Source organism: Pseudorca crassidens, chromosome X, assembly GCF_039906515.1.
Source record: "Pseudorca crassidens isolate mPseCra1 chromosome X, mPseCra1.hap1, whole genome shotgun sequence".
Classification (NCBI taxonomy): domain Eukaryota; kingdom Metazoa; phylum Chordata; class Mammalia; order Artiodactyla; family Delphinidae; genus Pseudorca; species Pseudorca crassidens.
In genome coordinates this window covers 86669024-86691887 of record NC_090317.1, presented here as the reverse complement: position 1 = coordinate 86691887, position 22864 = coordinate 86669024, and the positions used below count along the sequence as shown (strand labels likewise).

Here is a 22864-nt window from a genome sequence, read left to right as displayed (position 1 = left end):
AGCAGCCAGTGAAGTAGGTAGGAAACTACAAGAGAGTGGTGTCCTTAAAGCCAAGTGAAGAACATGTTCTAAGAAAGAGAGAGTGAGCAACTGGGTCATATGCTGCTGACTGGTCAAGTAAGATGAAAACTGAGACCTGGCCATTGGATTTATTAACATCATGGTCATGGTGAATTTGTTGAGAGCAATTTCAGCAAAGCAAATTGAAGACAGAACATGGAAAGGGGATAGTAAACAGCTCAAGCCTTGACAACTCTCTAGAAGAGTCTTCTATAAGGGAAGAAGAAATATGGAGCAGTAGCTTGGGTGGAGGGAGTGAAGTCAAGGGCAGGTTTTGTTTTATTTTTTAAGATGGCTGCATGCTTATGCATCTGATGGGAAAGAGCCAATAACAGAGGGAAACTGATGATGTGGGAGAAAGAGGGGAGAACTGCTGAAGTGATGCCCTTAAGTTATCAATGGGGGGGACTTCCCTGGTGGTGCAGTGGTTAAGAATCCACCTGTCAATGCAGGGGACACGGGTTCAAGCCCTGGTCCGGGAAGATCACACATGCCGCAGAGCAACTAAGTCCGTGCGCCACAACTACTGAGCCTGTGCTCTACAGTCCACGAGCCACAACTACTGAGCCTGTGTGCCACAGCTACTGAAGCCCACGTGCCTAGAGCCCATGCTCCGCAACAAGAGAAGCCACCGCAATGAGAAGCCTGCGCACCACAACGAAGAGTAGCCTCCGCTTGCCGCAACTAGAGAAAGCCCGTGCACAGTAACGAAGACCCAAAAATAAATAAATAAATTTATATTAAAAAAAAGAAGTTAGCAATGGGGGATGGATCCAGCATAAGAGTAGAGGGGTTGGCCTTAGGCAGGAACATGGACAGGTCATCTGAGGCGGGCAAAGCATGCAGGTGAGAAGATGAAAGGGTGGGAACTGGTGTAAGTTCTCTTCCCATTGCTTCAATTTTCTCAGTGAAACAGGAAGCCAAGTTATGAGCTGAGAGTGAGCAGGGAGGAGGGAGCATTAGAGGCTTAAGGAGAGAGGAAAAGGTGTGAAATAGTCTAGGAGACTGAAAGAACTAGGGAAATATAATACCACCAAAAGCTTACACTACCTCCAGAAATGTATGAGAGCACCAGTCTCAACACAGCCTCAGTAGGAGCGGGTAGACTAATTTTTCAATATTTGCTAAACCCTTAGGTTAAAAAAAAAGATCACACTGCTCATTTAATTTGCATCTCTGATCACCAGTGAGGTTTAACACCCACTCATATTATTGGCCACTCTAGTTCCTCTTTTGTGAATTGTCTGCTTCTGTCCTTTGCTCATTACTTCATTTATTGGGGTATTAGTATTTTTCTTCATAGGTTCGTATGAATCCTTAAGATAATAAGGGTGTGAGATAATAGAAAATATACATTGTTCTCTGACCCCAGTTCCTGGCATAGAGCACCTAAAACCCTTGTAATTTCCTAAGTGGTAAGAGCACTAGGAGCATCTCTTCCTCTAATGAGGTGACTCTGGGTGGGCTCCTGGATGAGGGCTGGTCACTGGTAAGACCAAGCCATGATTAGAAGCTTGGAATTTTCAGCCCCACCCCCATTGTCTAGAGAAGGGAGAAGGGCTAAAAATGGAGTTAATGATCAATCATGCCTACATGATAAAGCCTCCATAAAATCCCAAAAGTACAGGTTTTGGAGAGCTTCCAGGTTGGTGAACACATCCATGTACCGGGAGGGTGATGTACCCCAACTCCATGGGGACATAGGCTCCTGTGCTTGGGATCCTCCCACACCTCACCCTATGTATCTCTTCATCTAGTTGTTCATCTCCATCCTTTTATCATATCCTTTAATAAAGTGATATATGTAAGTAAGTATTTCCCTGAGTTCTATGAGGTGCTTTAACAAATTAATTGAACCTGGGAAGGGGGTCACTGGAACCTCTAATCTATAGTTAGTTGGTTGGTCGGAAGCACAGGTGATAACCTGGGCTTGTGAATGGTGTCTGAAGTGGGGGGGAAGTCTTGTGGAACTGAGTCCTTAACTTGTGTGATCTGACACTATCTTCAGGTAGTTGGTGTTAGAATTGAGTTAAATTGTAGGACACCCAGTGGTGTCACAGAAAACTGTTTTGTGCAGGGAAAAACCCCCACATGTTTAGTGACCAGAAGTGTCAGAAGTGAAGTGTTCTGTGTGAGTGCGGTAGTAGTATGGGAGTAAAGGAGAAACACAGGAAAGAAAGACATAGGAGGGAATAACTGGATTTTTCCCTACACATTAGGTGGAAAACTGAGTTTTTCCTTTTTAAGGGTATTGATCATAATTATAAAGTTTTTGTCTATAAGTGTCTGAAATATTTTAAGCCTAATGAAAGATATTTATTCTACCAAAACTCCAATCAAAACCTGATGTACAGGCAGGAAATGGGTCACGTTACCTTAAGTGATGCAAGGGGATGTTCTGGTCCCAAGAGGCTCCAGTGAAAAGCGGCCAGGTCCTCATCTGGGAGAATGTGGTTACCTATAAAGTATATTTGTCATTTATTGACTGTACAAATGTTTTCTTAGAACCTCCAGGCCATGAAAGGACTTCTGGGAGAGAAAACAATCAAATAATTCACATAGGTCTATATTCTTAATGTAACAACTACAGTAACTATGTTTGATTACCTACTATGTTTCACATGCATTATGTATATCATCTTTATAATAACTGTGTAAATATTATTACCTCCAGTTTATAGATAAGGAAACTGAGGTTTGAGCAAGTCTGGTGACTTTGCCCAAGGGGCCACATCTAATAAGTGCCCACACCAGGATAAGAAGCTAGGAATGTTTGACTCCAAAGTCCATGCTATTTTCTATCACCCAGTCATGCTGCCTTTTATAATAACAGCCACCAATTACTCACTGCCTACTAAGTGCTGGGTATTTTATATATCTTATTTCATTTAACCTTATCAATAGCACTGTGAAGTATTATTATTCCATTTCACAGATGAGGAAACTGAAACCAGGAAGGTGTAACTTCAGTGATTTGTCCAAGGCCTAATTCCAAAACTTGTGCTGACTCCACTAGATTATCCAAGCTCAAATCCTTTGGGATTATAAACAGAGGTCACACCTGAGACAAGATATTAACCTTCATGCTGTCAGTACTTGGAAAACCAACTCGAAACATAATCAACACTCTGCAATTTACTTTGAAATACTCCTTTAAAAGAAAGATTGATGATGGATAGAATGGACAGATATATGATAAAGCAAGTATAGTAAAATGTTAATGGCAGAATAGAGGTGGTAGATATAGGATTTTCATAGCAAAATTCTTGCAATTTTGCTGTACTTTTGGGAATTTTCATAATAAAATGTTAGCACAACAGAAAAAAAAGAAAAAGATACAGAATGATTTGTGTTCTTGACCTAAATTTAGACAGTGGGTAAGAAACGCTAATGCTCTGAGTAGGAAACCAAAGTTGTCTAGGGCTAGTAAGATATTTTGGCCTAAGATGGTACTCTGCATAAAATACTTATAGAATGTAACAAAAGAAAAAGTTTTATAGGAACCAAAATAATGTTCTGGAATATCCTGTATTAATTTACAAGACAAACATGCTGAGTTTAAGAAGCCCAAAAGCACAGTGTTCGGCATGCAGACTTTCAGAAGATAAATCCAACAATGATAACCTAAATCACTCTAATCTTCATCTCTTAACACTGCAAGAGGAAACTTTAACAATCACTGGAGTCTGTTCTTTGGACCACCTACCTAGCAATGCAGCAAATATGGGAAAATTCATCCGCTTCAGGCCCAGCTGCTTGGCCACCTCCTGCATCAGGAACTGGTTGGTAGTAAGGTTCTTCCCATTCCAGCTCAGCTTCAGAGCATGGGAACTATAGTAAGAGGGAATATTGTAGAGAGCATACTCGGAGTCATGGGCAAGAAGGCCATGGAAGCCATTTTCCCTGAAAAAAGCCACCACTTCCAAATGGTGGTCTTCAAGGCTCTGAAAGACCTAGGAGGGAAGAAGAGAAGAACACATCATGCAACAGAAGCTGACCTGTATTTGGTTAGAAATCAGGAAGGTTAGTAACTGAATTTTATAGTTTGTTGAAATTTAAGATTATGAGGCTGAACAAAATAGCCTTAAAAAGAAAAGTCTCTCCTACCCTAGAACTTGATTATTCCTGTAAACACAGGCAGCATTATCCATGCGTTCATTCAAATGTCCAGTCTTTTTTGACTCCTTGCATGAAACTATGGCCTGAGGTTCTTTAAAAGAATACTGAAATTAACATGGTTTATATTATTTAAGTTTTTACTTTAAACAATAACAGGAGAACTTTGTTAGAAAGATAATAAAGCTATTATATATTGCTCAGCACCATATGTGCTTTACATACACTATCTATATACCACATGTGCTCTACATACATTATCTCATCATCAGAACAACCATGGACAAGGTAGATATGGATGAAAAAACTTGCAAGTGGAGGGACTTCCCTGGTGGTGCAGTGGTTAAGAATCCGCCTGCCAATGCAGGGGACCCGGGTTCGAGCCCTGGTCTGGGAAGATCCCACATGCCGCAGAGCAACTGAGCCCGTGCGCCACAACTACTGAGCCTGCACTCTAGAACCTGCGTGCCACAACTACTGAAGCCTGCATGCCTAAAGCCTGTGCTCCACAACGAGAAGCCACCGCAATTAGAAGCCCACGCACCACAATGAAGAGTAGACCCGCTCGCCGCAACTAGAGAAAGCCCGCGCACAGCAACGAAGACCCAAAGCAGCCAATAAATAAATAAATATAAAATAATAATAATAATTTTTAAAAAAAACTTACAAGTGGAAATAGACACAGAAAGGTTAAATGACATATAGCTAGAATCTGAATCTAAGTTCATCTCTTTAAAAAAAAAATCCCTGCTTTCTCTCTTAGGAGCACCTTAGACCGCAGGGCACCCAAATAGGGAGGGTATTTCCAAAAGTTAGAAGTCAGAAACTTCACCCTATTTTAGAAATGGAAAAACTAAGGCTGCGAGAGGTTGGCTTCCCCTAAAGTTGCATACTGAGTAAGTATATACAAGATTCAAACCCAAGCTGATCTGACTCCAGAATGCACACTTTCCATTGTACCAAACTTCTTCCTAGAGAGCACTATTTTTAATGTAATAGAGGCAGACTGTTAAGTGTCCCTCCTGTGCATGTGTCTATTGCTGTACATAAAGCATACTGAAATGGTCTGCATACTGGTTCTGCCACAGTAAGTTCCTTGACTGCAGAAACTTTATTTATAATCTCTGTATTCCTGGCTCCCACATAAGATCTGGTGCATAGTAATATGAATAATAATTACTAACAGATACTGAACATGTACTATGTGTTAAGCAAGGTTCCAATTACTTTACATGCATTAACTCATTTAATACTCAAAACAATCTTATGAGGCCATAACTATTATTATTATCCCCATTTTACATTACATCCCTAGGTCATGTAGCTGGAAGGAGCAAAGTTTGGATTTTTGTCTCTAGAGCTTGCAGACCTTGATAGTTTTGTTGAACTCAACTGACCTATTTTTTTATTTAAGTTTTAAAGGAATGGTAGTTTTCTGGAGTCTGACAGGAGTTTCAACACATTAATCTTTTTCTAAGCTATGGAAAGAGAGTCTAGTCACAGTAGATAGCCATGTCACACATTAACTCACAACAGGGGGAGGGACACTGGTAAGCAGATAGCAAAGTAAGGTCTGTATTTATTTGATATCCAGGCAAAGGAAGCAAAAATCCTTACTTTGCACTGCAACACATTTATGTCTAGAGTTACGATTAACTCCAGATAGGTCAGGGTAGGAGTACAGTTTTATGCTGTCCCCTGGTGACAGTTTCTTCCAGCATATACCTCTCATACAAGTCACTGATTGGGCATCCATCTACCTTGTACCAGGCATAGTACTAAGTGTGATATGTTCTCTCTCATCATCACAGCCTGACCATGTGGGCATTATAAGCCCCACTGTTCTGATGAGGAAACCGAGGCTCAGAGAAGTGATGTGGCATGTTTAGGGCTACAGAGCTGGGAAACAGGAACCTAGGTCAGACTGACACCAAAGCCTCTTTCTGCTACAACACATTACCTTTAGCTGGTCTAAAGCTGATTATGCCACCATCCAAGTGATTTCAACTCCAGAAAGCCAAGGACTAGTGATCTTTAACAAATCGAATGGCTCTTATAACACTAGGAATATAAATCACAACCATGTGGAAAGCATTTTCAAAATATAAAAACCTGTGTCTCACCTCAGATCTGCTGAAACAATTTCCCGAGTGTGATCAAAATGCCTATATTCCAAAATAGCTTCCAGTAGGTTCTGATGCACACTCGCAATTAAGAATCATTGACCTATCCCAGTTACTCATTTTTTAAAAAGTTTTAGCTTTATTGAGATATAATTGACATATAGAATTATAAGACATTTAAAGTGTACAACAAGGTGATTTGATATACATATGCCCAATTACTCATTTTACTGCTTAAGCAACTAGCCCCCTAGAAATGACAGATGACTTGACATGGTTATCTAGCTAATCTGCAGCAGAACCAAGATTAGAACAAAAATCTCATGATTCCAGATATAAAACTTCTTTCACTACATATTCTGGGGTAAGTAATGGAAAACAATAGAATAAGAATCTCACAAATAATCCCTCACAATTCCCCAACACCCTACTCCTACCAGGCTGGTTTCCTAACTACCCTTCTCCAAGATTACTGTTTCCTTTTCTTTGCTCACTTGGTTTCCCTGCCTGGACTGCCATATTGCCTGTCTTGCCCAACGTTCCAAATACTTTCCATAGGGCTACCACCTCTTACATAAATTCTTTCATTATTTCTCTCCTCTTAACTGTTATAGCACTGAGACAGCTGACACAGTCAAGGAAGTAATTTGACAATACCATCATCTGCAAGTTTTAAGGCCATAGATTCCTTCTGCCTCTCGTTGGGTATCTTCCATGGTCCTAACCAGCACTAGAAAGGACACAGAGCTAGAGTTGACAGAATAGCAAAGAAAGGCCTACAGAGGCTGTAAAAAAGGAAAGCAGCCCTGGCAAATGAAAGGGCACCATCATCTCAGTATTTGACTTCAACAACTGATGTACAAAATTCACTGGGAAAAGGCTGCCTGGATTGCGGCTTACTTAGAGCTCAAGTAGCAAAGTAATATTAGGTATCAACGGAGTACCTACTATATACCAGGCACTGTTCCAAGTACACCTCATGTCCATTAACCTTGCAATAACATCATGATGCATTATTACCTCCCTTTTACAGATGATGGAACAACGAGGCTCAGAGGTTGAAGAACTTGACCAATGTCACACAGCTAAAAAGTGAAGCTAGCCAATAAGCACGTGAAAAGATGTTCAACATCATTAGTTATTAGAGAAATGCCAATCAAAAAACCACAATGAGAAAACCAATTAACACATACTAGGATGGGCTATAAGTTTTAAAATGTAAAATAACGAGGGTATGGAGAAACTGGAATCCTCCGTACATTGCTGGTGGAAATGTAAAATTGTGCAGCCACTTTGGAAAACAGTCTAGGTGTTCTTCAAGCGGTTAACATAGGGTTATTATATGATCCAGTAATTCCACTCATAGGTATACACCCAAGAGGACTGAAAACATGTTCACACAAAAACTTATACATGGGGCTTCCCTGGTGGCGCAGTGGTTGAGAGTCCGCCTGCCGATGCAGGGGACGCAGGTTTGTGCCCCGGTCCGGGAAGATCCCACACGCCGCGGAGCAGCTGGGCCCGTGAGCCACGGCCACTGAGCCTGCGCATTCGGAGCCTGTGCTTCACAACGGGAGAGGCCACAACAGTCAGAGGCCCGCGTACCGCAAAAAACAAACAAACAGAAAACTTATACATGAATGTTCATAGCAGGATTATTCGTAACAGTCAAAAGTGGAAAAAACCCAAATGTCCATCAACTAACAAACAGATAAACAAAAGATGGTATATTCATACAAGGGAATGTTATTCAACCATAAAAAGGAACGAAGTACTGATTCATGCTACAACATGAATTAATCTTGAAAAAATTATAAAGTGAAAGCAGCCAAACACACTTTTAAATGAATTGTACAGAACAGGAAAATACATAAAGATGGGAAACAGCCAGGGACTGGGAGGAAGAAAGATTGGAGAATGACTGCTAGCAGGTACTGGGTTTCCTTTTGGGATGATAAAAATGTTCTGGAATTTGATAGTGGTTATAGTTTCACAACTCTGTGGAATAGACTAAATACCACTGAATTGTATACTTTAAAATGGCAAATTTTATGGTATCTGAATTATATCTCTATTTTTAAAAACTGGAGTTAGGATTCAAATTCTGCCCACAAAGCCCATGCTCACTAACTCATTTTAAAAACTTTTGATTATGGAAAATTGTAAAATAAAAAGGTAAAGAGAATAGCATAATGAACCTTCATGATACCAGTATCCAGTTTCATATATCAACGTTAAGTCAATCTTGTTTCATCTACTTTATTTTAGCTTTTTTTAATATAAGTTTTTTACTATGATAGAAAAATTACATAACATAAAATTTACCACCTTAACCACTTTTCAAAGTGTACACTTCGGTAGTGTTAAGGATACACACTTTGAGACAGATCTCCAGAACTTTTTCATCTTACAAATCCTAAACTTTATACCCATTAAACAATTCCTATTTCCCCCTCCCTCAGCCCCTAGCAACCACAATTCTACTTTATGAAATCGAAACAGTGATTAAAAATCTTCCAGCAAACGAAAGCCCAGGACCAGATGGCTTCACAGGCGAATTCTAACAAACATTTAGAAAAGAGCTAACACCTATCCTTCTCAAACTCTTCCAAAATACAGCAGAGGGAGGAACACTCCCAAACTCATTCTACGAGGCCACCATCACCCTGATACCAAAATCAGACAAAGATGTCAAAAAAAAGAAAACTAAAGGCCAATATCACTGATGAACATAGATGCAAAAATCCTCATCAAAATACTAGCAAACAGAATCCAACAACACACTGAAATGATCATACACATTGATCAAGTGGGGTTTATCCCAGGAATGCAAGGATTCTTCAATATACGCAAATCAATCACCATGATACACCATATTGACAAATTTAAGGAGAAAACACATATGATCATCTCAATAGATACAGAAAAAGCTTTTGACAAAATTCAACACATATTTATGATAAAAACCCTCCAGAAAGTAGGCATAGAGGGAACTTAGTTCAACATAATAAAGGCCATATATGACAAACCCACAGCCAACATCATTCTCAATGGTGAAAAACTGAAACCATTTCCTATAAGATCAGGAACAAGACAAGGTTGCCCACTCACACCACTATATTCAACATAGTTTTGGAATTTTTAGCCACAGTAATCAGAGAAGAAAAAGAAATAAAAGGAATCCAAATCAGAAAAGAAGAAGCAAAACTGTCACTGTTTGCAGTTGACATGATAGTATACATACAGAATCCTAAAGATGCTACCAGAAAACTACTAGAGCTAATCAATGAATTTGGTAAAGTAGCAGGATACAAAATTAATGTACTGAAATCACTTGCATTCCTATACACTAGTGATGAAAAATCTGAAAGTGAAATTAAGGAAACACCCCCATTTACCATTTCAGCAAAAAAAAAAAATTCCTAGGAATAAACCTACCTAAGGACACAAAAGACCTGTATGCAGAAAACTATAAGACACTGATGAAAGAAATTAAAGATAATACAAACAGATGGAGAGATATACCATGTTCTTGGACTGGAAGAATCAACATTGTGAAAATGACTATACTCCCCAAAGCAATCTACAGATTCAATGCAATCCCTATCAAACTACCAATGGCATTTGTCACAGAACTAGAACAAAAAATTTCACAATTTGAATGGAAACAAAAAAGACCCCGAATAACCAAAGCAATCTTAAGAAGGAAAAATGGAGCTGGAGGAATCAGGTTCCCTGACTTCAGACTATACTACAAAGCTACAGTAATCAAGACAGTATGGTACTGGCACAAAAATGGAAATATAGATCAATGGAACAGGATGGAAAGCCCAGAGATAAACCCAGGCACATATGGTCATCTTATCTTTGAGAAAGGAGGCAAGAATGTACAATGAGAAAAGACAGCCTCTTTAATAAGTGGTGCTGGGAAAACTGGACAGCTACAGGTAGAAGAATGAAATTAGAACATTCCCTAAAACCATACACAAAAATAAACTCAAAATGGATTAAAGACCTAAATGTAAGGCCAGACACTACAAAACACTTAGAGGAAAACATAGGCAGAACACTCTATGAGATAAATCACAGCAATATCCTCTTTGAGCCACCTCCTAGAGAAATGGAAATTAAAAAAAAAATAAACAAATGGGACCTAATGAAACTTAAAATCTTTTGCACAGGAAAGGAAACCATAAACAAGACGAAATGAGAACTCTTAGAATGGGAAAAAAATATTTGCAAACGAAGCCACTGATAAAGAATTAACTTTCAAAATTTACAAGTAGCTCATGCAGCTCAATATCAAAAAAAAAACAAAAACCCAATCCAAAAATGGGCAGAAGACCTAAATAGACATTTCTCCAAAGAAGATAAACAGATTGCCAACAAACACATGAAAGGATGCTCAACATCACTAATCATTAGAGACATGCAAATGAAAACCACAATGAGGTATCACCTCACAACGGTCAGGATGGCCATCATCAAAAAATCTACAAACAATAAATGCTGGAAAGGGTGTGGCGAAAAGGGAAACCTCCTGCACTGTTGATGGGAATGTAAATGGATACAGCCACTATGGAGAACAGTATGGAGGTTCCTTAAAAAATTAAAAATAGAGCTACCATATGATCCAGCAAGCCCACTACTGGGCATATACCCTGAGAAAACCATAATTCAAAAAGAGTCATGTACCCCAATGTTCATTGCAGCAGTATTTACAATAGCCAGGACATGGAAGGAACCTAAGTGTTCATCTACAGATGAATGGATAAAGAAGATGTGGCACATGTATACAGTGGAATACTACTCAGCCATAAAAGGAAACGAAATTGAGTTATTTGTAGTGAGGTGGATGGACCTATAGTCTGTCATACAGAGTGTAAGAAGTCAGAAAAAGAAAAACAAATACCATATGTTAACACATATATATGGAATCTAAAAAAAAAAATGGTTCCTAAGAACCTAGGGGCAGGAGAGGAATAAAGACACAGACGTACAGAATGGACCTGAGGACATGGGGAGGGGGAAGGGTAATCTGGGAAGAAGTGAGAGAGTGCAATTGACATATGTACACTACCAAATGTAAAATAGATAGCTAGTGGGAAGCAGCTGCATAGCACAGGGAGATCAGCTCCATGCTTTGTGACCACCTGGAGGGGTGGGATAGGGAGGGTGGGAGGGAGACGCAAGAGGGAGGTGATGTGGGGATATATGTATACATATAGCTGATTAACTTTGTTATACGGCAGCAACTAACACAACATTGTAAAGCAAGTACTCTCCAGTAAAGATGTTAAAAAAAATTAAAAAAAACAACAACCTATGGATCACTGAAGAAATCAAGGAGGAAGTAAAAAAATACATAGAGATAAATGAAAATGAAAGCACAATGATCCAAACCTATGGGATACAGCAAAAGCAGTTCTAAGAAGGAAGTTTACAGCAATACAATCTTACCTCAGGAAACAAGAAAAATCTCAAATAAACAACCTAACCTTACACCTAAATCAGCCAGAGAAAGAAAAACAAACAAAACCCAAAGTTAGTAGAAGGAAAGAAATTATAAAGATCAGAGCAGAAATAAATGAAATAGACACAAAGAAAACAATGGCAAAGTTCAATGAAACTAAAAGATGGTTATTTGAAAAGATAAAGAAAATTGATAAACCTTTAGCCAGACTCATGAAGAAAAAAAGGGAGGGACTTCCCCAGTGGCACTGTGATTAAGACTTCGTGCTCCCAATGCAGGAGGCCCGGGTTGGATCCCTGGCCAGGGAACTAGATCCCACATGCATGTCACAACTAAGAATTTGCATGCCACAACTAAGCAGTCTGCGTGCTGCAACTAAGGAGCTGGCAATCCACAACTAAGGAGCCCACGTGCCTCAACTAAAGGAGCCCATGTGCTGTAACTAAGGAGCCCGCCTGCCGCAACTAAGACCCCACACAACCAAATAAAAGAAAAAAGGAAAAGAAAGGAAAAGGACTCAGATCAATAAAATTACAAATGAAAAAGGAGAAGCTACAACTGACACCACAGAAATACAAAGGATCATAAGTGACTACTATAAACAACTGTATGCCAATAAAATAGACAACCTGGAAGAAATGGACAAATTCTTAGAAAGGTACAATCTCCCAAGACTAAACCAGGAAGAAATAGAAAATATGAACAGACAAATCACAAGCACTGAAATTTAAACTGTGGTTAAAAAACTCCCAACAAACAAAAGTCCAGGACCTGATGGCTTCACAGGCGAATTCTATCAAACATTTAGAGGAGAGCTAACACCTATCCTTTTGAAACTGTTCCAAAAAACTGCAGAGGAAGGAAAACTCCCAAACTCATCCTGTGAGGCTACCATCACCCTGATACCAAAACCAGACAAAGATACCATAAAGAAAGAAAATTATAGGTCAGTATCACTGATGAACATAGATGCAAAAATCCTCAACAAAATACTAGCAATCCGAATCCAACAATACATGAAAAGGCTCATACACCATGATCAAGTGGGATTTATCCCAGGGATGCAAGGATTTTCAAGAAGTTAGACTGTCACTGTTTGTAGATGACATGATACTATACATAGAATATCCTAAAGATGCTACCAAAAAACTACTACAGGTCATCAATGAATTAGGTAAAGTTGCAGGTTACAAAATTAATACACAGAAATCTGTTGCATTCCTGTACACTAACAATGAAAGATCAGAAAGAAAAATTCAAGAAACAACCTCATTTACCATCACATCAAAAAGAATAAAATACCTAGGAGTAAACCTACCTAAGGAAACAAAAGACCTGTACTCCAAAACCTATAAGAAGCTGATGAAGGAAATCGAGGACAACACAAACAGATGAAAAGATAGACCATGTTCTTGGATTGGAAGAATTAATATTGTCAAAATGACTATACTACCAAGGCAATCTACAGATTCAATGCAATCCCTGTCAAATTTCCAATGGCATTTTTCACAGAACTAGAACAAAAAACATTAAAATCTGTATGGAGACACAAAAGACCCCAAATAGCCAAAGCAATCTTGAGAAAGAAAAATGGAGCTGGAGGAATCAGGCTCCCTGACTTCAGCCTATACTACAAAGCTACAGTCATCAAAACAGTATGGTACTGGCACAAAAACAGATATATAGATCAATAGAACAGGATAGAAAGCCCAGAAATAAACCCACGCACCTATGGTCAATTAATCTATGACAAAGGAGGCCAAACTATACAATGGTGGAAAGGTAGTCTCTTCAACAAATGGTGCTGGGAAAACTGGACAGCTACACGTAAAAAAATGAACTTAGAACACTCCCTAACACCATACACAAAAATAAACTCAAAATGGATTAAAGACCTAAATGTGAGACTGGACACTATAAAACTCTTGGATGAAAACATAGGCAGAACACTCTGACATAAACCACAGCAATATTTTTTTCAATCCGTCTCCAACAATGATGGAAATAAAAACAAAAATAAACAAATGGGACCGAATTAAACTTCAAAGCTTTTGCACAGCAAAGGAAACCATAAACAAAACGAAAAGACAACCAACAGATGGGGAGAAAATATTTGCAAATGATGTGACCAACAAGGGATTAGTCTCCAAAATTTACAAACAGCAGCTTAACATCATCAAAACAAACAACCCAATCCAAAAATGGGCAGAAGACCTAAATAGACATTTCTCCAAAGAAGACATACCGATGGCCAAGAGGCACATGAAAAGATGTTCAACATCGTAATTATTAGAGAAATGCCAATCAAAACTACAATCAGATATCACCAGTCAAAATGGCTATCATCCCAAAATCCACAAACAATAAATGCTGGAGCAGGTGTGCAGAGACGGGAACCCTCCTACACTGTTGGTGGGAATGTAAATTGGTGCAGCCACTATGGATAACAGTATGGAGGTTCCTTAAAAAAGTAAAAATAGGGCTTCCCTGGTGGCGCAGTGGTTGAGAGTCCGCCTGCCGATGCAGGGGACGCGGGTTCGTGCCCTGGTCCGGGAGGATCCCACATGCCGCGGAGCGGCTGGGCCCGTGAGCCATGGCTGCCGAGCCTGCGCGTCCGGAGCCTGTGCTCCACAACGGGAGAGGCCACAGCAGTGAGAGGCCCGCGTATCACAAAAAGAAAAAACAACAAAACTAAAAATAGAGCTACCATATGATCCAGCAATCCCACTCCTGGGCATATATCCGGAGAAAAACGTGGTTCGAAAGGATACATGTACCCCAGTGTCCATTGCAGCACTGTTTACAATAGCCAAGACATGGAAGCCACCTAACTGTCCATCGACTGAGGAATGGGTAAAGAAGATGTGGTACATATATACAAGGGAATATTACTCAGCCATTAAAATGAAAGAAATAATGCCATTTGCAGCAACATGGACAGACCTAGGGATTGTCATAATGAGTGAAGTAAGCCAGACAGAGAAAGAGAAATATCATATATCGCTTATAAGCAGAATCTAAAAGGAAATGATACAAAGGTACTTACTTACAAAACAGAAACAGATTCACAGACTTAGAGAACAAACTTATGGTTACCAGGGGGAAAGGGTTGGGGGAAGGGATAGTTAGGGAATTTGGGATTGACACGTACACACGGCTATATTTAAAATGGAGGGACTTCCCTGGTGGCACAGTGGTTAAGAGTCTGCTTGCCAATGCAGGGGACACGGGTTCTAGCCCTGGTCCGGAAAGATCCCACATGCTGTGGAGCAACTAAGCCTGTGAGCCACAACTACTGAGCCCATGTGCCACAACTACTGAAGCCTGTGCGCCTAGAGTCCATGCTCTGCAACAAGAGAAGCCACTGCAGTGAGAAGCCTGTGCACCATGATGAAGAGCAGCCCCCGCTCACCACAACTTGAGAAAGCTCGTGTGCAGCAACAAAGACTGAACGCAGCCAAAAATAAATAAATAAATTTAAACGATATATCCATCTAGAACCTCAGAATGTGAATTTATTTGAAATTAGGGTCTTTGCTGATACAATTAAGGTAAAGATCTTGAGATAAGATCATTCTGATCTAATGACAAGTGTCCTTATAAAAGAAGACTGGGGACATCCCTGGCAGTCCAGTGGTTAAGACTCTCCGCTTCCACTGCAGGGGTCACAGGTTTGATCCATGTTCGGGGAACTAAGATCCCACACGCTGCATGGCCAAAAAAAAAAAAAAAGGATAACAAACAAGGAGCTACTGTATAGCACAGGGACCTCTGCTCAATATTATGTAACTACCTAAATGGGAAAAGAATTTGAAAAAAAAGTAGATACATGTATAAGTATAATTGAATCACTTTGCTGTACGCCTGAAACTATCACAACATTGTTAATCGACTATACTCCAATATAAAATGAAAAGTTAAAAATATAGATCTTAAGCATATAAAAAGATAATCAAACTCACTTGTGATAAGAAAAATTAAAACAATACAGAAACATGGTATTTTGCCTATAGGATTAGCAATTACTGTATTGGTGAGGGAAACACACGCTTGCAAATATTGAAGGCAGGGGTATTAATGGTATAATCTCTAGCGAGAACATTTTGGCGAGATCTTTTAAAGTTCAAATGCACATAATTTTTGACTTTGCTTCTAGGGATTTATTTTAGATATTTAAAGCACTTGGAACAACAAAGGCAGTGCTGAAATATAAGCAGTGGCATTGCAGTTGTACAAAGTATTCACTGCAGCATTATTTGTTCTAGCTGAAAACTGGAAACAATCTAATTAAAGGACTAATTATATAAATGATAACATATGCATGCAGTGGAATAGGATGGAACTGTGAAAAATAAGGACAAACCTCTGCATACTCACATGAAAAAATCAGCATGATATATTAAATGATAATAGCAAAGTACAGAATATTATGTAAATAGTATACTATCATTTGTGGTTTTTAAAGGTATATTTGTGTGTATATAACATGTATGTATATATACAATGTATTTATATGTATAGTTATATATATTTGCTTTATATGCATAGTCTCTCTGGAAGAATACACAACAAACTGATAATACTGATCATCTCTGAGGAGGAGAAACTGGTGGCTAGGGTCAAGAGTGGAAGAGAGTTGGTTTGTTTTTTTTTGCCATGTATCTTTTTGTATATTTTGAATTTTTGTACCATGAATTGCAATATTTATTTAAAAGAGGAATTACTACTGAATAAAAGCAGAACATATTCCAGGTTAAAAAAAATTAAACAATACAGAAGGGTGTACAGTGAGAAGTAATAGCTCTCTTATCCCCATTCCCTGGAGGTAACTGCTATTCCAGGCCTCTCCCCTGAACAGTCTGATTCGCATGTCTAAGGCTAGGCTGGGAATGTGTTTTTTTAAACCAATTTATTGAGGTTTATTGACGTACAAAAAGCTGCACATAATTAATGTATACAACTTTATGAGTTTAGAGGTAAATATCATTACCACAGTCTACACCAGAAACATATCTATTACCTCCAAAAGTTTCCTCCTGCCTCTATTATCATTTCTTGTGATAAGTAAGAACACAAGATCTACTCTCTTAGCAAATTTTTCAGTATACAATACAATATAGGCACTATGCTGTGCAGTAGATCTCTAGGACTTATTTATCTTGTATAACCAAAATTTTATACTCTTTGACTAAAACCTCCCCATTTCCCTTTCCCACCAGCTCCTGGCAAGCACTGTTCTACTCTCTGCTTCTAAGAGTTTGACAATTTTAGACTCCTCACATAAGAGTATCATGAAGTGTTTGTCCTTTGGAGTCTGGCTCGTTTCACTCAGCATAAAGTACTCCAGGTTCATCCATGTTGTCCCAAATGGCAGGATTTCCTTGATATTCCATTGTATGAATATACCACATTTTCTTTACCCACTCATCCAACAAGAGATACTTAGGTTGCTTCCAAGAACCCTAGGTGATTGTCATGATGGAAGGCAAGTTTAAGAAACAATGCTCTCTAGTCAGATCACACAGCATGACAATTTATTCCTAGCAAAATACAATCTAGAATGACTGATGGCAATTAAATCCTGACCAAGGCAAGGAAAAAGCCTTCCAGCCACAATGCCCCTCGGAATAGCTGAGCACCCTGGCTCCATTTCCACATCTATGATGACTGCTACCCTCTGAAGCAGAATGAGTTCCTGGCCCTAATTGGTCCAGTTCAGTTGTTAACCTTGCAATTTTCCAGGAGACCTAAAATTATTTAGGTGAGATTAAACAGCAACATATGCAAACAACAAATCACAAAAGGAGCACATCTGAGCTTTAAAGAAAGTAGGAGTTGAGATCCTGAACAACTACCTATAGCTTTTAATTGCTGGCTTACTGTTCAGTCCAACAAATATGAATTGAGGGACTACTAAATGCCAGGATGCAGACAGCACAGAGTAGGCCACTTACATGGTACACAGAGGTGAGAAGCTATAAGCACCTCTGTGTACCATGGGAACACAGAAGAAAGGCATCTAACCAGTCAGTGAGGTAATGCTTTCTAGAAGAAGCAACACCTATTTATAAAACTCAAGGGAAAACAGTTCCCTGAGAAAAGTTTAATGTCTCATTTCCAATCACATGTAGTAGTCTACAGCACTGGCTTTCAAACTGTGCTTCCCAAACCAGGATTATGGAGAATTGGACCAAATAACCAGACAGGACAGGTACTCCTATTATTATTATTATTATTATTTCTGCGTTACGCGGGCCTCTCACTGTTGTGGCCTCTCCCGTTGCGGAGCACAGGCTCCGGACGCGTAGGCTCAGCGGCCATGGCTCATGGGCCCAGCCGCTCCGTGGCATGTGGGATCCTCCCGGACAGGGGCACGAACCCGCGTCCCCTCCATCGGCAGGCGGACTCTCAACCACTGCGCCACCAGGGAAGCCCGGTACTCCTATTTTCTCTTCAATCTGAGCTCATATTCTCCATTTTATCTATTTTATATTTTGGGTCTTTCAGAAAATATTTTATTAAAGAACATTTTCTATTAAAAGCAACTATAAGTATTTATCACTAGAATGTAGCTCCAAGAAGGCCAGGATTTCTTGGTCTGTTTTGTTTACTGCTATACCTCCAGTGCATAGAACATAGGGAATCAATGAACCATTTAGACTTTCAACCAATATTTAATGAGTAAGGCACTGATACATTCCAGGCACTGATCTAGATGTGAAGATACAATAGTGAACAGGAGCCCCAAATTCCTGTCCTCATGGAGCTGACATTCTAGTGATTAATATTTCACGATAGGCATAGGGCCATAAAGAATATCTAGATTGTAAGCCTAATAGTTGCAGTGACGGTATTATACCCATCTGGGTCTCTAGAATCCTGCCTGACCATAGAGAGCTTAATCCAGAGGCAATACCGCTTTCTGACCTCTGCAATACAACTTCCTCCAGGTAATCCCAAATGCCGTTGGGATGCTAGCCTTGCTCCCATCTACCATGTTGAATACATCAAACTGGTGTCTGACTCAGGCAGGGCTCTGTGGTCCACTTTCTCCACCTGTTCTCAATTTCCAAAGAAAAGGAAATCAGAGATGACAAGGAAGCATCACTTTATAAGAAAAGTCAAGGGGAGGATGTGTAAGTCTGCTTTAGCAATAGAAATATGGATGGTTTATATTTCAACTGCAAGGCCTATGTGCCTTGAAGTCTAATTACCTTAAAATTACAGACCAAGACTACTGTTGATGCAAATTTGCATCAACACTCTGGAGTTCAACAACCATTAAGAAATTAAACTGATAAACCACAAAGCTAGGAATAATGTCAAATTAAAAAGTAAGAATAGGGATTTCCCTGGTGGTCCAGTGGGTAACAATCCACCTTCCATGGGTAAGAATCCACCTTCCAATGCTGGGGATGTGGGTTCCATCCCTGATCGGGGAACTAAGATCCCACATGCCAAACTAGAGACCCTGTGTATCACAACTACAGAGCCCATGTGCTCTAATGCCTGCACGCCACATCTAGAGAGAAGCCTGCATACCGCAACAGAGACTGCATGCCGCAACTAAGACCCGATGCAGCCAAAAATAAATAAATAAATATTTTTTAAAAAATAAATAAAACATAAGAATAGCAGCAATTGAAAACCACAGTCAATTCCGGGCAACACTGACAAAGTGGCCTTGCCTCTCAGCTGTAGGAGTTTCAGTTAACTACATACACACGCACGGTAGAGTCTTTGCCATTAAATACTGCAGTCAAGCTAGAGGTGGTAGAATACTGATCCAGTGTTCAGTAAAGGCTATTAAAAGTGTTAAAATTGAGTTAATACTCAATTTTAGTACCCTTAAATTGCTCTCAGGCTGCCAAAAGCCAGCCCATTTCTGTAGGTGAAACTGCTTGTCACATGTAAGAAAGAAGACTTAGATTTATTAAATCTGTTGTGGCTCATTTAGGGGCTGGAGACTGAGCATAACTTTTGTAATCAGCAGATACAGCAGGAACTTCAGCATCCAGTGGACCTATGCTCAAATTGAAGTGGTAGGGCAAATCATCGGCAAGTCACTTAACTTCCTCATCTATAAAATGGAGATTTTGCTATATTCCTACCTAATTGTAAGACTTTGCATGAAACTATTTATATAAAATACCTAGCATACAGGTTCTGAAAAAGTCATTCTGAAATAAAACATAGCCTGTTTATCCTGCAGAGATGAAGCCTATGGTACATATTACTCTCTGCAGGTCCTCAGAAATCATTTGAAACAAGTAGATTCCAGAATAGGCACTTGCTCTGCCCAAAGCAAAATCTTCAGTATTGAAAAATCAGAAGGTCTGATGAAAGGTATTCTTAGGAATAAGAGGAGAACAAAAGTCCAAGGTAGCTTTTGGGTTACCTTGGGAAGGACGACAGGAGTTGCAGAGAGGACAGTGATGTTGAGAAATTTCTAAGAGTCCTTGAACCAGTGGCTGCAGCTAACATAAATGATTGAAAGTGGTTAAGAAAATCAACTGCCAGAAATTTTTTTTCCCTAAACTATGCTGTGGGTGTTAACAATATAAACATGCAAAATACTGGAGTTAACATTTTAAATTCAAAATTAAAAGCAAAAGTTCAAAATAGAAAAATTTAATCATTACATTTTTGCGTCTGATTTATTCTCCTTTGACTTGGAACAGGAGGTCTGATGTTTTTCTTATGTACCAAGAGGTCAATGTTAGGTCTTATATTTTTGCGTTACAATGTGCACTAAAGAATTTAGCCTTGAATTCTTTTACTGTGAATGATTAATTTTATCCTATTTCATAATGGAAAACAGCTGCTTAGAAATGTAGGAATTTCCAAACATATAGATGTCTTGCACAGTGTTTTTTATATTTAGGGTTACTACTCCTGAGATATTGCAGAATTCTGGTATTTCAGTGACATCATGCTTCACTTTCAGTACCATAGCACAGCAATTCAGTATCTCCACTGTAGCTATTCTTTCACACCATGAACATCAATTGAGAAAGGTTAACTGAACTATTACATTAATTCATTTTCATAGAATATAATGTCAGAAAACCTTTTCTGGAATTCAATAGACAACTCCACAATTGGGGGAATGTAATTCAGGCCATCACATTCATTTCTTGGAAACCAATTTCAGCAAAGTCAGCCAGTCTATCTCCTGCCAAATTAGTTTCCCAAAGGCATAATTTTGCTAGGAATGAGCAAATACAACCACACATTTGGAAGGTATTTCTGAACAACCTTGTTTTTATTCAAAGTGAATTGTAATGTCAACGAAACAGGTCAAATATATTATTTCAGTCATTGATGGTGTGCTGGATGCCTTTTGGATGCCAAATAAGTAATCTTTTCCAGTATCTTCAATACCATACCTCAACTAGGTCAATTAATCTCCATAATAGGGAAGATTTCCATGACGTGAATCTAATAATTCACCAAGCAAAGTATTCAACTATGGTGCAAACCACAATGTTAATTACCAGTTCTTGACATGATTCATTTTGAACATTTTTGCACAAAAAGTGGAATCCTAAGGAGTGATACAATGAACAGCTTTAAGTCTTTGTAAAGTGTTTCTGAAAAAAACTGAAGTTTCCTTAAGTCCAACAGTAACACTATTGCAGAAGCACCATCTGTAGTCATATTCACTAATTTTGACCAATCTATACTAAAAATTTCAAGACTCTTCTCAACATACAAAATCCAGGTATTTCTAGATGTACCCGTCAGAGGCAAGTCCAAAAGAGTTAGACTGCATCAAAATTCTAGGTGCGGAGGTTCTTAAACTTTAGGGTGTATCAGAATCAGTTGGAGGGCTTATTAAAACAAATTAACAAGCCTCATCTCCAGTAGGTCTGGGGTAAGGCCTGAGAATCTGCATTTATAACAAGTTTCCAGGTGGTACAGTGCTGTTGATTAGAGACCATACTTTGAGAACTACTGGCTAGACACATAGCTAGGCTAAGTGTACCTTTAAATGCATAGTGTTTATATCTGCTGTAACCAGTTGTAATCTAAAACTTTACAATTTAACTTCTTGACACAATGTCACAAAAATGTTCAGCCACCAATCTTTAACATCCTGAGCAACAGTATCTACTATCTTTGCAAATGCTTGTCTATAATGTAAATTCTGCTGTACTCAACACTCTTTTCTTAAACGACTACCTACAAAAGGCTTTCAAGCCCTGGCAATTTTTTCATGTAATATATAATTGCATTTCATGGCAGTATTACTTAATTCTATCTGTATTCAAAAACAACCTATTGAAATTCCAAGCCCTTTTTAAAGTTCTTTTTGTTTCAGCACTCATAATTCTTGTATACTGGTCATATTTCTTACAACGGTTTATTTTTAAATGGTGTCTTAAATTGTAGTCTTTCAACAAACACATTTTATTTAGATACAGAGGAATACTCATCACTTCCACTAGGAAATAGGCTCCCTTTGATTTTCCTTTAAATATATGACCTTCCTGTATAGATAATTTTTCTTTTTTTCACAGATATGGGCACAAGAAATATTTCATATTCTTCAAAACTACTATAAAAAAGTACAAGCACAACAATCAGTGGTGTCTTAGTTATCTATTTCTGTATAACAAATTACCCCCAAAACTTAGTGGCTTAAAAAGCATTTATTTTCTCATAGTATCTGTGAGCGTGGCTTAACGGGGTTCTTTGGCTCAGGGTCTCTCACAGGCTGCAATCAAGGTGTCAGCTGGGGCTGCAGTCATCTCAAGACTTGGCTGGGGAAGGATCCACTTCCAAGCTCACTCATGTGGCTGTTGGCAGGATTCAGTTCCTTGTGGGCTGTTGGACTGAGGGCCTCAGTTCCTCACTGGTTGTTGGTCAGAGGCTTCCCTCAGTTACTTGTCACATGGGCTTCTCCCAAGGGCAGCCCACAACACGGCAGCTTGCTTCATCAGAGTGATCAAGCAAGAAATGCCAGAGAGAGAGAAAGAGAGAGAACAAACAAGATGGAAGTCGCAGTTTCTTATAACCTAATCTTGGAAGTGACATCTCATCACTTTTGCTGTAGTCTGTTCATTAAAAGCAAGTCACTAAGTCCAGC

General features: G+C 39.1%; 1 protein-coding gene across 9 annotated transcripts in view; it reads right to left on the bottom strand.

Annotated features, from left to right (window-relative positions):
* FAM120C (family with sequence similarity 120 member C) overlaps positions 1-22864 on the bottom strand; it is a 138650-nt gene that overhangs the window by 107160 nt on the left and 8626 nt on the right. For all 9 annotated transcript variants that reach the window (XM_067722539.1, XM_067722543.1, XM_067722542.1 and 6 more), the window contains exons 2-3: positions 3767-4013; positions 2436-2518 (exon numbers count right to left, since the gene is read on the bottom strand). In XM_067722539.1, the coding sequence (XP_067578640.1) occupies positions 2436-2518; positions 3767-4013 (330 nt within the window). The remainder of the gene's footprint in view (positions 1-2435; positions 2519-3766; positions 4014-22864) is intronic.